Source organism: Asterias rubens, chromosome 3 (genome assembly GCF_902459465.1).
Source record: "Asterias rubens chromosome 3, eAstRub1.3, whole genome shotgun sequence".
NCBI lineage: Eukaryota > Metazoa > Echinodermata > Asteroidea > Forcipulatida > Asteriidae > Asterias > Asterias rubens.
In genome coordinates this window covers 486,679-500,845 of record NC_047064.1, presented here as the reverse complement: position 1 = coordinate 500,845, position 14,167 = coordinate 486,679, and the positions used below count along the sequence as shown (strand labels likewise).

The following is a 14,167-nucleotide window of genomic DNA, read 5'->3' as shown; positions in this document are numbered from 1 at the left end:
GCCCTTTCCAAGCAACATAACTGACATGGCAATCCATTTAACAACTCAAGATTACATGTACACGTAAACAGGTTGATGTTAAATTATAAACCCTCCACACGAGAACAAGACGCCATTCTTTTGTGAGGGCAAATTACTGACGACGTGAAAGAGCAAGAGGTAGCAGCTCTCATCAACAAAGGATAACAAGACAGGCTTCGTCAGAAGCAACGATATTCGATAGCAGCTTGCTAATGCACTGGCTTGAACGTTCAACATCAACTAAGAACCCCAGGCTCTTTGCGTGTATAATGCTTCACTCTAAACTCAAGTTACATCCACTGCGCTTAACATCAAAAGATGTCTATGTCTGTTTCATAAACTTAGGTGTCAGATGACTGGGGTGGGATGGGGAAGATCCACACTTTAAGATGTCACATGAGATATGATATGCTAAGAGGTGTAAAATGTGAAGACGTTTCTTAAGATACTTGTCATGTTAAACGGATGTTTTCATTGGGAAACGTCCATTGGGAAACAATTAATGGTCAACATCATGTTAATTTATAATATCAAAGTCGCTTGATTAAAGCTCGAGGCAATTAGCTGGGTGTGTTTTCCTGTGAACATACAACAACAAAGAGAGGGTGGGGAGGGGTGGGGGCAGTGCGGGATAAATACCCCTGGGCGAAGTTCAACGTACTGGCACGGCACCATTATGGAAGCTATAGTCGACGGTGAAAGATAGAACCGGTTTACCAGGAGCTGGGAGGTTATCCTGCGTCTTATCTTTATAGATTTATTTACAAGTCACCGTCTTGGGAAACCCCTTTCTTTAAAAATATGTCACTGTCCAATCATTAGGAGGATCTTAACGGAGATACCGTTACACTGCTCGCCATTGGATAATAATTACAACAAATTGATCGCATATTTTATTTTCTTAGCTTCCTCATGGGATGTCGCATCATGAATCTTCAAGCATTCCCATCTACTACAAGTGACAGATGAAGAAAACAATTTGATTGTTTGATTCATATCCTTTGGGTGAATGTAAAGCCATTGTGTGGTACGAGTCACAATATGTCTCTGTTTATATCTAAACAAAATTATGTCACTCACAATCTCTATAAATTGAGAGTATCCTTTGCAGGTGTCATAACACTGCACGGGTACTCGGAGGTAACACGGCTTGACATGCAAACTGGAAGCAAGGGGTTCGTATCCGACCCATACGGTTGAGTGTGGACCAAAACCCTAATTTTTGTTTGAAAAGGGTCCGATTTTGAGCAGATTTTACAGGCATATTTAGATTTAAATTTTAAATGCCAATGTTTAATAGATTCGAAAAAATTACAAACCAATGACTGCAGTTAATCAAAAACTAAAAACTGATTACTTTAGGGATGTGAACATTACATCATGTACAGCCAATTGTGCATGTAGTTTCGTCGAGAGAAAATATTCTTAAAAAGACAACAACCAAAATACCGCAAAACTTCCGGGCCATTTATGGCAAGTCCAGCTTTTGTGCATTGTTAATCAGACAGAAATTTACATATAAGCTCTACACCACCAACACAAAGCAGTTTCTAAAACAACCAAGGAAAACATAAGCTTCAATAAATTCCATTTTAATGGACCCTGAGTTTTGAAGATACTAACGATGCAAAAACAACAATAATAATATTTCATACCCTATTATTATCAAATGTAAATATGTCAACATCAGTTCAAGAATTAATTTGGTATCAAAGCCATTACTATTGCAATATCAAGTACATTATTGTTTCTTAACAATTCATAGTAAAATTCAGTTTTAAAAATTAGCCTGCAATTCATAGTTAAAATTTTCAACTCACAAATTCGTGAAAAACTCAACTGCAAAATTACGTACAAGAAACCAAATTTAGGAACATTTCATAATTGAAATTATTACAAAAACATTCAATACTTTTATCTTCAACATTAAAAACATGAGCAGCAAAAAGTCAATGATAAAGATGATTTATATTTTTGCCCAAACACCAAACCTAACCCAATACCAACCAGTGATGCAATTCAATCAAGTGTAATTTTATATTGAACCAGTAATTAATTCAATTAGTCTTGGATCATAAGAGTAAAAAAAACAAAAAACATTGTTATTTAAAACAAGAAAGATTCATTCAAATTCTTTGCCTGACTGAATCATCTAATTTTCCTGCAGTAATCTATCATCTGTTTCCCTCTGCTCAAAATTTATAAAATACAAGTTATTAACAAGTTAAAGGTACAAAAAAAGTAGAAAAAGAAAAACCCATGTCATTATGGTCCCCTTTGATTTCTCACAGCAAAGGACCTGATTTCCTAAAGCTGTATTAATAGCCCAAGTATCAAACGTCTTTGACTGGTTTCTTGTTCAGCAATATTTTGTTTAAGCTAATCCGTGAAATTGTTCCCTGGATTGTTTGGAATAGGACAAATTATAGAGGGCAGCAGAGCTGATTCCTAACCAAATGAACAACATTTTAAGATGGATCAAGATGGAATCTATTTGTAAATTTTGTAAAGTCTATTTATGTTTCAGACGGTGTCAACTTTGAATCATTTTCTAAAATTTAACAACTAATCCAGAAGGCTCAAATAATCCCACAGGAATATGGCAATCTAATTCAAACTTTGACATACAAAAAGTTTTTAAAATGTTTAGTAAAACAAATATATTTGGTTGACCGATTGCAAATGGTATCATCTTGTACCATTGTAAGGTCATTGTGAACATACCGCTTTGCACATACATAACTAACAATACGTCAGACATCACCTACTGGACACATCAGCATTAGTTTCTTGATTGCTTTAATACGCAAGAGGTGTTAATTAAGTATTCATCTATTTGTTTTCATACTGTTGTTCAAGTTGAAAAAACAATTATTGATGAATAATAGGTCAAGCAAAATTGTTCAAAGTCTAAACACAATTATATTAATTGTTTGTTCCCTGTGGGGAGAAGGTGTTTTACTTAAGAAGGATGTGTTTTACTTGAGAGATCCTGTTTTCTTCAGTGCCTTAAGGAGATTGTACTCTCTTACAATAACTCTAGACAGCATCTTAGTATCACTAAACAAAACCTCATTGTCAGACTTTGCGCTCTCTAACAATCTCTCCACTCGATCTTCAATTTGTTTAATGGCAAGCATTGGAGGAATAACTGGCAGACGATTTCTCAAAGCCCGAGACTGTCGCAGGATTATATATCTCCTTACCTCCATTTTACGATGTGTCTTCTTCACTATAAGACGATGTTTAAGAATGCAGACATATCTTGTTAAGCATCCTGTACTAACAAACTGAGACATTATCTTATAGAAGCGAGATGATTTATACGTCTGAAGGATGATAACGGTAATAAAGAGCAAGACGCTAAATCCAAAGAATGTCAAGAAGACCATAATGAAGACTGGGAAGGTTCTCTGTTGATTCGTCTCCACAGTTAACCCACCGATGAAGATGTTAATCAAGGTAACAGCACTCCTTGGAAGGCTATGGAAATCTCCCAAATGACCACTGTATAAAGTCCAACCTGTGAAGACAAACGTCATCAACATAGCGATGAACATCACAACAGACTTCAAGACTTGCTGGAACGATGTCTCACAGGAGTAGAGAAGAAGAGAGATCCGTTGATGACACTTAAGTTGAAAGAGTACTTTCATCATCGTTGTGAAGACTAAGACACCACTAAGGGTTGTTACATAATACTGCATCGACTGAACTGTAATAAAAGCTCCAAATGATGGACTGGATACCATTCCTTGACTGGTAGTCATTAATTGGTAACCCATCAATGCAACAGTGAGCAGCCCAACGATGAAGTTAAGGAAACCAACAAGATGTCTCATAGAAGTATAGTAAGTCCGACCCCATCGTAACATACAGTGAGCTTCAGTAAATATCATGGCATACACTGAGAGACCAAGGAGTCCTAAACCACCAAGATACATCATCCCTAACCAATATGAGGACTCACCAACATTGACTAACCCTACACACACAACAGGTTCTTGATAACCAGTGGGTAAGACCTCCAATACAAGTCTCACAACACTCGTCAGGTTTAGCTGCACATTTAGAAGTAAAAACTCCACAAACACTGCTCGTGTGTATTCATCGATCCACTGGCTGGCTTCCAGAGACTGAAACATCTCAACGACCTTGAGGTAATCTCTAACCAGATCAGCGGTGTAACCACCACCGTGATAGGTGGCATACTTACCAACATAAGGTGCACCCAGTAGCTCTTCGGATGTGTAGAAGCGGTAACCAGATGGCTGAAGAGCAGGGGAGATGTCTGGACTAGTCAGTTGCCAGGAGTTGAGGTATTGTGATGTGTCTTCATTGAGAGGGGTGTAGGAAGAGCTGCATGGAGGCCAGGAGCTTAGGGGAACGTCTCCAATTATGGTGTCTCGACAGGTATCTAAAGAATGTAAAGAAAAACATCTGCTATCAAATGTGACACTAATAGTTTTTCCTGTATTTTGATCATTAGTTGTAAAGTGAGTGACACATTAAAAGGTTCCTTGATAATATTATAACATATGTATACTGCCACGTCTCAGACAAAACAATTTTACAACTGTTTACTTTTACAGTAGTCACAAAACGAAAATATAAAATAACTTTTTGCTTCATAGTGTACACAATAGTAAGACTCACAGATTTAGACATAACACATATTGTGTGAAGTCATTGTGGAAAAGATCCTTTGAAAAAAGTTTGCTATGAAATGCTTTAGTCTTTTATATGACTAAAACAATTACTCTGATCTTGCGAGTTCAAAGCCAAATATTTGGAAACCATGAAAGATTTAAACTTGTTTTTCTCTATTTTCTTGTGACTTTGAGAACACATTGAGCCTAAACTTTCAACGGTTTGTAATTTCATGTATTTATTGGTTCAAATAAAGAGGGGATACTTGTTTATAGCAATTAACAAAGTTGTCTAAGTTTAAGAGATTTCTAAACCTGTCTTACCTGCCACAGTCTGATTAACTCTAAGCTGTCTTAGTCTAGGAGTCCCAATCAGCTGTAGATATTGATAATTCCTCTCAGCGGTCATGATTGGTGCTAGTCCAGGCAGGAAGGTTTCATTTGACCATTGCCAGAACTGATCAGCAGTGTGTACCTGTAGTATACATCAATCAGAAGAACCTATCATTATAATTTACTGTAGTAGTAGTAGCAAGAATTAGAAACAAACAGGGTCCAGTGTCATCAAGCTGCTTTAAGAGGGTCGGAGCTATTATTATTCTCACCAGAAAACAAAATTAGCAGCAAAATACCATGTCACATCTGTGACTGCTACTGTTTAAGCAATGGTGTTGCAGCTCTGTCATAAAACAAAACAGTCTTTCCAGTTTCGAGACAAGCTCCAATTGTAACTGAAAAAACACACACCCAGAAATATATCAATAAAAAGGGGTACATTAAGGACTCACTGAACTGACTCAATAAAAAGGTGACTTGTTTATAGAATGATATTTGTACCTTAATAAAAGACATAGTCCTTCTCTGGGCACCATTGATGAACATATCTTTAGTTGTAGACGTCATGTAGAAGTGACTGACATCTCTCTTCCCATGTGCTAAGAAGACTACCAGTGCCAAGAACAGCATACCAGCATGTTTCTTAATAGCTTTCTTGATGTTGCTGCGAGCTCCTGAAGACTCTTGGTGTTTGCCTAGCTGATGACTTCTCATTATACGACTTGTATTTTGTTGAATGTCATTCTTCTCCATTTTGATGTAAGGACTAGTTTTACGTTTAAAGCTAGATGTTGTTGCTTCATATGCAATAGATGCTCTCGTCAAACAGTCCCGTTTAACAAAGGATTCAAAAATGGCACTAAGAAATGCAAGAATGGGTTGAATCAGGAACAGATTTTGTGCAAAGGCGATCATGACAGGTAGAAGCCAGTTGATGGCCTTCCCAAGGGTGTAGTCCATGGTTAGATAGACTGTTAGAGCAACTGATCCACTAATTGATAGTAACATTATAAACCAGATGATAATAGAGGACCACCAAGGGAGGCAGTACTGTCTGTTTGTCCGTTGTCTGCAGCAAGTCGACTTCCTTTCTCCTTGAGACTCATCCTCAGGCTGGTTGAACACCCTCTTGGAGAAACCAGGTTTTTGAGAGTGACTTTGTCTTTTGTGTTCATCAGCTCTACCAAGAGTTTGAGCGGGTTTCTTTAGACTGCTGCCTGGGCTTGGGGTACCAGTTTGGGCATTTTGATTTATATTAGGGTTTTTACCCACTAACAAATGCTGCCCGTTCCCTCCCCCATGTCCCCGTTTATGAAGTTTGGTAGGCTCATTGTGGTCACCATCTTGGGAATCCTTTGGGCTTGTGCTTTTTCCATGTCTAGATAGAGACCATCTTGAATGACCACTGTTTGTCTTGCAGGCAAACTGCAGAGTTCCTGCATCTGAATCTCCTTCAGGATTAGCATTCTGGTTTTGGTTTGTGTCTTTCATGTACTCTTCCCAAGATGGCCAGTTAGCATTCTGATTGATGTTATGAGGAGAAGGAGCATCTTCAAAAGTATCATCATAATCAGACCAATCTTCAGATTCCCAACTAGATGAGGACATTATTCTTGGAATGCCTACTGCAGCAGCAAGAGCTGAGCCAGCTTCGGTCACCATCTTATCTGAACTTCTACTCTTCATCGACAACGCACCAAGGTCTTGAACTTGTTTGTCAACTTTGACAGGAATGTCAACTTTGACTTCTTCAAGTGACCTTGTTTTCTTTGCCAGCCGAAACCGTCTACTTTTTTGTTTCTTCACATTGACAGCGTCAGAGGTAGTCACAGATGATTCCTTACTTCTCTTGGAAGCTGTCTTGTTACCAGTTGGTCGACGCCTGCAGACACTGAAGACATAGACTAGGAGGTAGTAGACAAGAAGAGCCACTGCCCCAGCTTCTATTCCAATCATAATATTACTCATGTCCAAGTTTAGGGATACACTTCCTTCATTTGACGTACCTTGAAGCCACTTCAGGAGAGTGACAGTCAACGTAGACAAGAAAAATGGAGTAAAGAATGAAGCTACTCTTTGGGTATGTGTGAACTGAGAGAAGATTGATCTTGAGATTATATTCCAAAGTGGGAAATGTTTCACCAGAGGTCTGTAACTTGGTTCAGTTTCAAACAGGTGAAGTTTTTGGTTTAGTTGAGCAGGAGATGCAGGGTAGAATATTACTGGAGTGTTGGAGGATGCTAAGACGTGATTGCAGAGAAAGTACAACCTCTCTCCTCTTACGTCATTTTGAACCAAGATGCGACTGAGGTGCCTGAAAAAGAAGAAAAACAAAGAATTTTTGAATATTTGATGAAGTCAATACTACAAATGTAAATTTTCAGAATTTTTGCAACAATAAAAATTTGTATTATAAGGTCGCGTGACTTTTGACTACATTTATTGTTCAACCAAAATGAATTTTACTTTACCAAGTAAACCAAAATAGCCTTGGCTCCTCCCTATATACAAGACAGAGTAATTATGAAAGTTAATATTATTGGCAAAACCAACTTACCATTGTGGACTGTAACCCTGGTCATCATGCCATACAGTCACACTATCCACCTTGCCCAACTCTGTCCTTGTAGTCATTAGGAAGGAATCCACGCAGCTACCTTTGAAGGCAATATGATCTGGATTCTTCAGCTGGATTGGTTCTGTAGTCATGGAAGAACTATGCAGACAACAATACACCTGTTGGCAAGAAGATAACGAGATCAATGAGTTTATGGATTTATACGATAGAACAAAGGATGCCATTCATAATGGATTGCCCCCCAAAACAATTAATGATGAATTGCAAAAACAAGTAATTCATAATGGGTTGCCAACAAATGTCATTTGTAATGGATTGCAAATAAATGTTATTCATAATGGATTGATACAAACATCATTAATTACATCACGTAGACAATGAGTCAACATCAATGCAAAAGTACAACACTAGGATTGACATTACTACTACTACAAGTTCACAGTAAATAATTTATAGAAAAATTAAACCGAATGATATGGTCAAGAAATATGTAAAAATATCAATAGGCCTATCTAAAACTTGCACTGCAGAAGCAAAAGAAACATCTAAAATGAAATAAAAATTAAAACTATATTTCAATCTTATGTTAATGATGAATGTCTGAAGGCAATACCTTGTTTACAAAAAGTTTACAAAAACTTGTTATCTTTTTGAAAAAACTTTAAGCGGGACCCGATTTCATAGAGCTGCATGTAGATAAAACTGCTTAACAATATCTTTAAATTATTATTATTATTATTATTATTACTACTACTGCTGCTGCCGCTGCCGCTGCCGCTGCCGCTGCCGCTGCCGCTGCCGCTGCCGCTGCCGCTGCCGCTGCCGCTGCCGCTGCCGCTGCCGCTGCCGCTGCCGCTACCGCTACCGCTACCACTACCACTACCACTACTACTACTACTACTACTACTACTACTACTACTACTACTACTACTATTATTATTATTATTATTATTATTATTATTATTATTATTATTATTATTATTATTATTATTTCATTTTATCACAGCATGCAAAAGAAAGATCTCATTTTCCTTTGTGCCGGTAACTCCTCGAGCCAGGCTACGTCCCGTAGCCTTAGATCTCAAGGGTCTTTCTCAGGATCCTCGCTGTTCCCAAAAGCGCTGCCTTCTGTAATAGATCTACCCTCACATTTGTCCCTATTTCATCTAGATGTTTCCCCAGTGCTTTGGGAATGGTGCCAAGTGCTCCAACCACCACGGGGACTACTTTTACCTTTACCTGCCAAATCTTACGAAGTTCCCTGGCCAGGTCCTGGTACTTCTCGATCTTTTCCATCTCCTTCGAAGCTACCCTTATATCACCTGGCACCGCTATGTCAATGAGATGACACATCTTCTTCGTTTTATCTAATAGCACAACATCCGGACGCCTATGTTGTATAACATGATCGGTCTGAATGTTAAAGTCCCATAGGATCTTGACCTGGTCGTTCTCTACAACTTTCTCCGGAACATGGTCGTACCATTTCGCAAGTACTTTGACACCATACTTCTTACACAGATCCCAGTGAATCACCTTGGCCAGCTTGTCATGTCTTCCTTTGTACTCCGTCTGGGCCATCTTACTGCATTCGCTAACAATATGAAATACAGTCTCCTCTGCTTTATTGCACATTCTACACATAGGAGAGATGTTTGCTTTCTCTATCCTTGCCTTCATTACATTTGTCCTTAGAGACTGGTCTTGCGCCGCAGTAATCAAGCCCTCTGTTTCCTTTTTTAGTTCTCCACTCTTTAACCAATTCCATGACTTGCTGCTGGCCACTTCCTCAGTACACCTCAAGAACCGGCCATGAAGTGGTTTGTTCCTCCAATCTTGATGTCTTTCCTCCTTCCTTTCCCTCTTGTACTCTTTCGGCCCAACTTCGTCTGCCCTCGTGTACCTTTGTGCAACTTTCAACAAGCTCTCCTCGGTCCTCCTGACATGACAATGCAAGCTTCTGCGCTCGATGTTAACACTGTCCGCCACGCTAAGCAACCCCCTTCCGCCCTCTGACCTCGGAAGATAGAGTCTACTAACATTTGACCGCGGGTGTAGCATGCCATGCATGGTCATTAGTTTTCTTGTCCTCCTGTCAGTGACATCTAGATCTTCCTTAGTCCACTCGACAATACCCGCACTGTACCTCATCAAAGACACGGCCCATGTGTTAATCGCCTTAATCATGTTCCCCCCGTTTAGTTTAGACTTCAAACATAAAAATAGTCATACAAATATTACATATATAAAAAAATAAAAAAAATTAAAAAATGAAATATCAAAAATATAAACACACGGGCAACAGAAAAATCTGTGACAGAAAAACATAGAAATGAATACAAAAAAATGGGACGTAAAGATGGGAAGTAAAGCTGTAGATCCCATGTGTTGTGGAAGGTGTTTGCCCCAGTATTTCTGGCATGGTAGGCTGTATTTGGTTTGTAAATCATTACAAGGTGCTACACATACAAACATACAAGTAAAACAGGTTTATAATTCCAGATATAGTTCTGCATACCTGTAGTAAAAAACATAATTACCGCTTCATAAGAACTGGGTATTGTTATATTACTTTTGAATCTGACAAGAGACTTACTTTTGCTGTAGTTCCTGAGTTTAGATCCATCCCAGTGAAGAATGTCACAATGTAACTACATTTCTTTAATTCCATGTCACCATAAAGCTAGAAATAAGACAATAAAGTATACATCTCAATCTAGTGTATCTGATTACTGTGTCTAGAAGCATTTACAAATGTTGAGATTGATTATGATAAAGAACAAAACAACATCACACACAAGTAGTATATTTAAATACAGCATGCTTGGTGTTCTTATCATTATTCATTAAAGCATTACCTATGACTATTCTGAAAACTATTCAAATCTCTTCTACATTTACTTCACTTTACCTTTTTAGAGAACCTCCAATCAGCTACTAGACCACACCCTAGAACCATAAGAAACACGCCCAATGCCACGCCCATCACATATAAGATCATGAATGTTGTAGTGTGGTCAATTACTTCCACTTGTTCTTCTGGGATGAATACTTGGCGGTTTGGAGGAACAAAGAAAGATCCTCCGAATGATGATAGATGATTGCAAAGACAGTGAGTGAAGGATGCAGTAGTAAGGCTTCCAACCTGAGATATATAGTCATTATTATTTAAGCAGCTGAATGTATTTCACTTAAGAAATTGACAATATTCATCAAGCAAGAACGGTAACACTTTAAAATGAAATAGATTTAAATATATTCTGAATAGATTTAAATACATTCTAAACAAAAAAACACATGCACAAAATTAAATGATTTAGATAAATAGCAAAACAGTTCATAGATACAAATGTAGGCCTATAACGAACATTACATGATTAATATACGTGTCAACAATTGTTAAAAATAATAAATACATTTGCCACAAATACAATAAAAAGCATCAAAGCACAACGAAAGTAAATAATGTAATGAAAGGATTTGGAACTAAAATATACACACAGAAAAACACAAGTACAATGCAACAATTAAAAGGGAAAGGCAACAATCACATAAAATACATATCAAATATGAAAAACTTCTCAATTAAAAAAGCAAAGGCAACAATCCAAATAAACGACATATCAAAAATGTAAACTTTCTCAAGGAAAAAGGCAAACTCAACATAAAACATAGCTCAAATATGAAAATAACAACTCAATTAAAAAAACAAAGGCAATCATTCAAACTGTGAAGAGAGAAATAATGAAGAAATAGACAATGCAGGTAGAATATCCCCCGTTGGGGAACAAGGTCATTAGGTATCACATACAAGGAGAAAGGTCAATGGACAGGAATTGCACTCTGTATCTAAGAATTCATTCCAAGACTCTTGGGATCACTAGGTGGCAGTAAACTTACCAGCTAAATCCATTCATCTCACAAATGTGCACTTGCTCAAAACAATGGAGGAGAACCTGGGCCCAATTTCATGACGCTGTTTAGTGGACAATACTGCTGAACAATTGTCTTTGCTAAGCACAAATTTGTGGAGCATCAGTTGAAACAAAAAACTAATGTACACTTTGTGGAATGCTGGCTGGTAACTTGTTTCTAGTAAACTTTGTGGAATGCTGGCTGGTAACTTGTTTCTAGTAGGCTATATTTGTCTGTGATTAGCAGTTTTTTGTGCTTACAGGCTTTATGAAATTGATCCCTGATATGCCTGCTGCCATGCCACTATCCGTCTAAGTCGTCAATTGCTTCAACAGAGAAACTCGCTCCCTTTTACCTGACACAAAGTAACAAATGATAAATAACACAGGAATAATAATTGCAATGCTAGTCAAAACAAACATCATTAGTGAAATATGATTAATAACCCAGGAATAATTGCAATGCTTGTCATAACAAATGACATGTTTAGTAAAATATGACAAGCACCCCACAAAATAATTGCAATGCCGTTCATAACAAATCCATGATTAGTAAAATATGACGAACCGTCAACAAAATAATTGCAATGCCAGTCATAACAAATTCCATGATTAGAAAAACATGATAAATGACCCAAAGAGAATTGCAATGGAAGTCATAACAGACATCATTAGTGAAATATTATGGTAAAGAAAACAGGATTGATAATTGCAATGGTATAGTCATCTCTGCAAGAATGGCTTTGGCAGTAGCTATGGCAATAGATCAATGATAAGACATATTCCTTAACATTGCTGCTGCTAACAGCCATAAGCCCAGTTCATACTTCCTGCAAATTCAAATGCGATACAAATTTTGACGTAACAATTCGCAACAAATATTTTGCGTAGTAGACATGTGCATAACTTCTGCGAAACATCGCTGCGATGCCCTGTGATGTAAAAATTTGCTTCGTATTCGCAGGAAGTATAAACAGGGTTTCATTCTCACCTCACATCCATGTGGAAACCATTGCTCATACACAGTTGACCAGTACAAACATCTTGCCGTATAAATCTTGACATTCATGTCTACTTCAATCTCCTCAACCTCTAAATCAGTCTTATTCCCACCTCCTTGAGATCTGCGTTCCTCTTCATCTCCAGTTAGAGGTCTCACACCCAAGTAATACGCCCCAACAGCATACAGCATGTTCTCAGGAATGAACCATGTATAAGGGTTCGTTGTTAGGTTTTGGGTTTGGTTGAAGATTGATGAGTAGAGATGTTCCTTTGGGATGGGTAGGGTGATCTTAAGATCATATTCCTCCAATGTAGGGTAGAAACCATAGCGGATGAACGCATCTAGAGGAACATCTTGAAGTGTCTCATCAGGATAGATATCAATATGAATGGAACTATGAGTCTCAGTCACATTGAAATGAATGTAGAGAAGTTTGATGTTAGATGCTTTCATGGAATCAAACTGGATGGAGCTATCACCACCTCTTGGAATTAACATCTCAATCTTAGAGGAAAGGTCAGTCACGATCAACTCCTCACCTAAAAGAAAAAAGAGAAAAAAAACACCCCGTTTATGATACATTTCTATTAATTACAACATATCACATAAATGGTGTTTGAAGCTTTGCATGGTGTGGAGAATAAGAGTAACTATAAACATAAATATGAATAGTAAACTTGCGGGTACAATCATGAGTAAAATCTCTTTTGAAGGAGTGGTGGCTCTGAAAAGAGCCGGTTTGGTCTCGACGTTTCGAACAGTCTACTCTGCTCGTCTTCAGGAGAATGCCATTCAGAGCCACCATTCCTTCAAAAGAGATTTTACTCATGATTGTACCTGCAAGTTTACTATTCATATTTATGTTTATAGGTACTCTTAACATACCACATGTCCTTTAAATGACATTTCTGAAAGTTCATGTTGTGACAAAAATAATGTTTAGGAAGTTGACTTGGAGCATGTGACTGCCTTGACTGTTGTCATTGTTTCCCAAATTGTTATTTGCATTTTGTAAACTATTTCCTACCAGGCACTGCTTTCAACTTACCATTGTCATCTTTAAGACTAAGACCAATTACAGACGTCTTGATTTCAGATGCACTTAGATGCCAGGAGTAAGGGTTCTTGGACAAACTTAAAACCTACAAAATAAAAAATAAAACAGAATGGATAAAAGTGAGATCAAACCCCAAATTTCTATGCATGAGTCAAACTTCTTGTGCCAAATACTTTATGACAACAAAAAACCACAAACCCAGTTTGGCATCACTGGCCACATGGATCTTAAATCAAACAAGTAAAAGAAATCTAACTCAACATGGTTTAAAAACTTCTACACTAAATAAATATTATTTTCTTCTTTTTAATAAACTGATGCTCTCTTCTCTTCTTGAAAAGTAGTTTATAAAAACACTGTTCAAGACGTCAAGACCACACCAGTTCTTCTCACCATCAACACTTCTAGAAATGAGTTTTATACACAGTTCTACCCACAAGTTCACTATTATAGTTTTACTTTGATATCACCCATCTTACAAGCCTTATGGATACACAAAACAACTTATTTGTTAAACTTCTCTCAAATGAACAGTGTGTTTACAAGTTATAAACAAATCCATCATCTCAGTAATGAACAAGTAATCTTAATTTATGGTCCTTCACCCAA

General features: G+C 37.5%; 1 protein-coding gene across 1 annotated transcript in view; it reads right to left on the bottom strand.

Annotated features, from left to right (window-relative positions):
- Positions 1-2,366: 2,366 nt before the first annotated feature.
- Positions 2,367-14,167, bottom strand: part of LOC117287957 — a 34,118-nt gene continuing 22,317 nt past the window's right edge. The window contains exons 21-28 of the mRNA XM_033768620.1: positions 13,550-13,643; positions 12,490-13,040; positions 10,496-10,729; positions 10,181-10,267; positions 7,564-7,742; positions 5,508-7,320; positions 4,995-5,145; positions 2,367-4,438 (exon numbers count right to left, since the gene is read on the bottom strand). Of these exons, the coding sequence (XP_033624511.1) occupies positions 3,000-4,438; positions 4,995-5,145; positions 5,508-7,320; positions 7,564-7,742; positions 10,181-10,267; positions 10,496-10,729; positions 12,490-13,040; positions 13,550-13,643 (4,548 nt within the window). The 3' untranslated portion in view covers positions 2,367-2,999. The remainder of the gene's footprint in view (positions 4,439-4,994; positions 5,146-5,507; positions 7,321-7,563; positions 7,743-10,180; positions 10,268-10,495; positions 10,730-12,489; positions 13,041-13,549; positions 13,644-14,167) is intronic.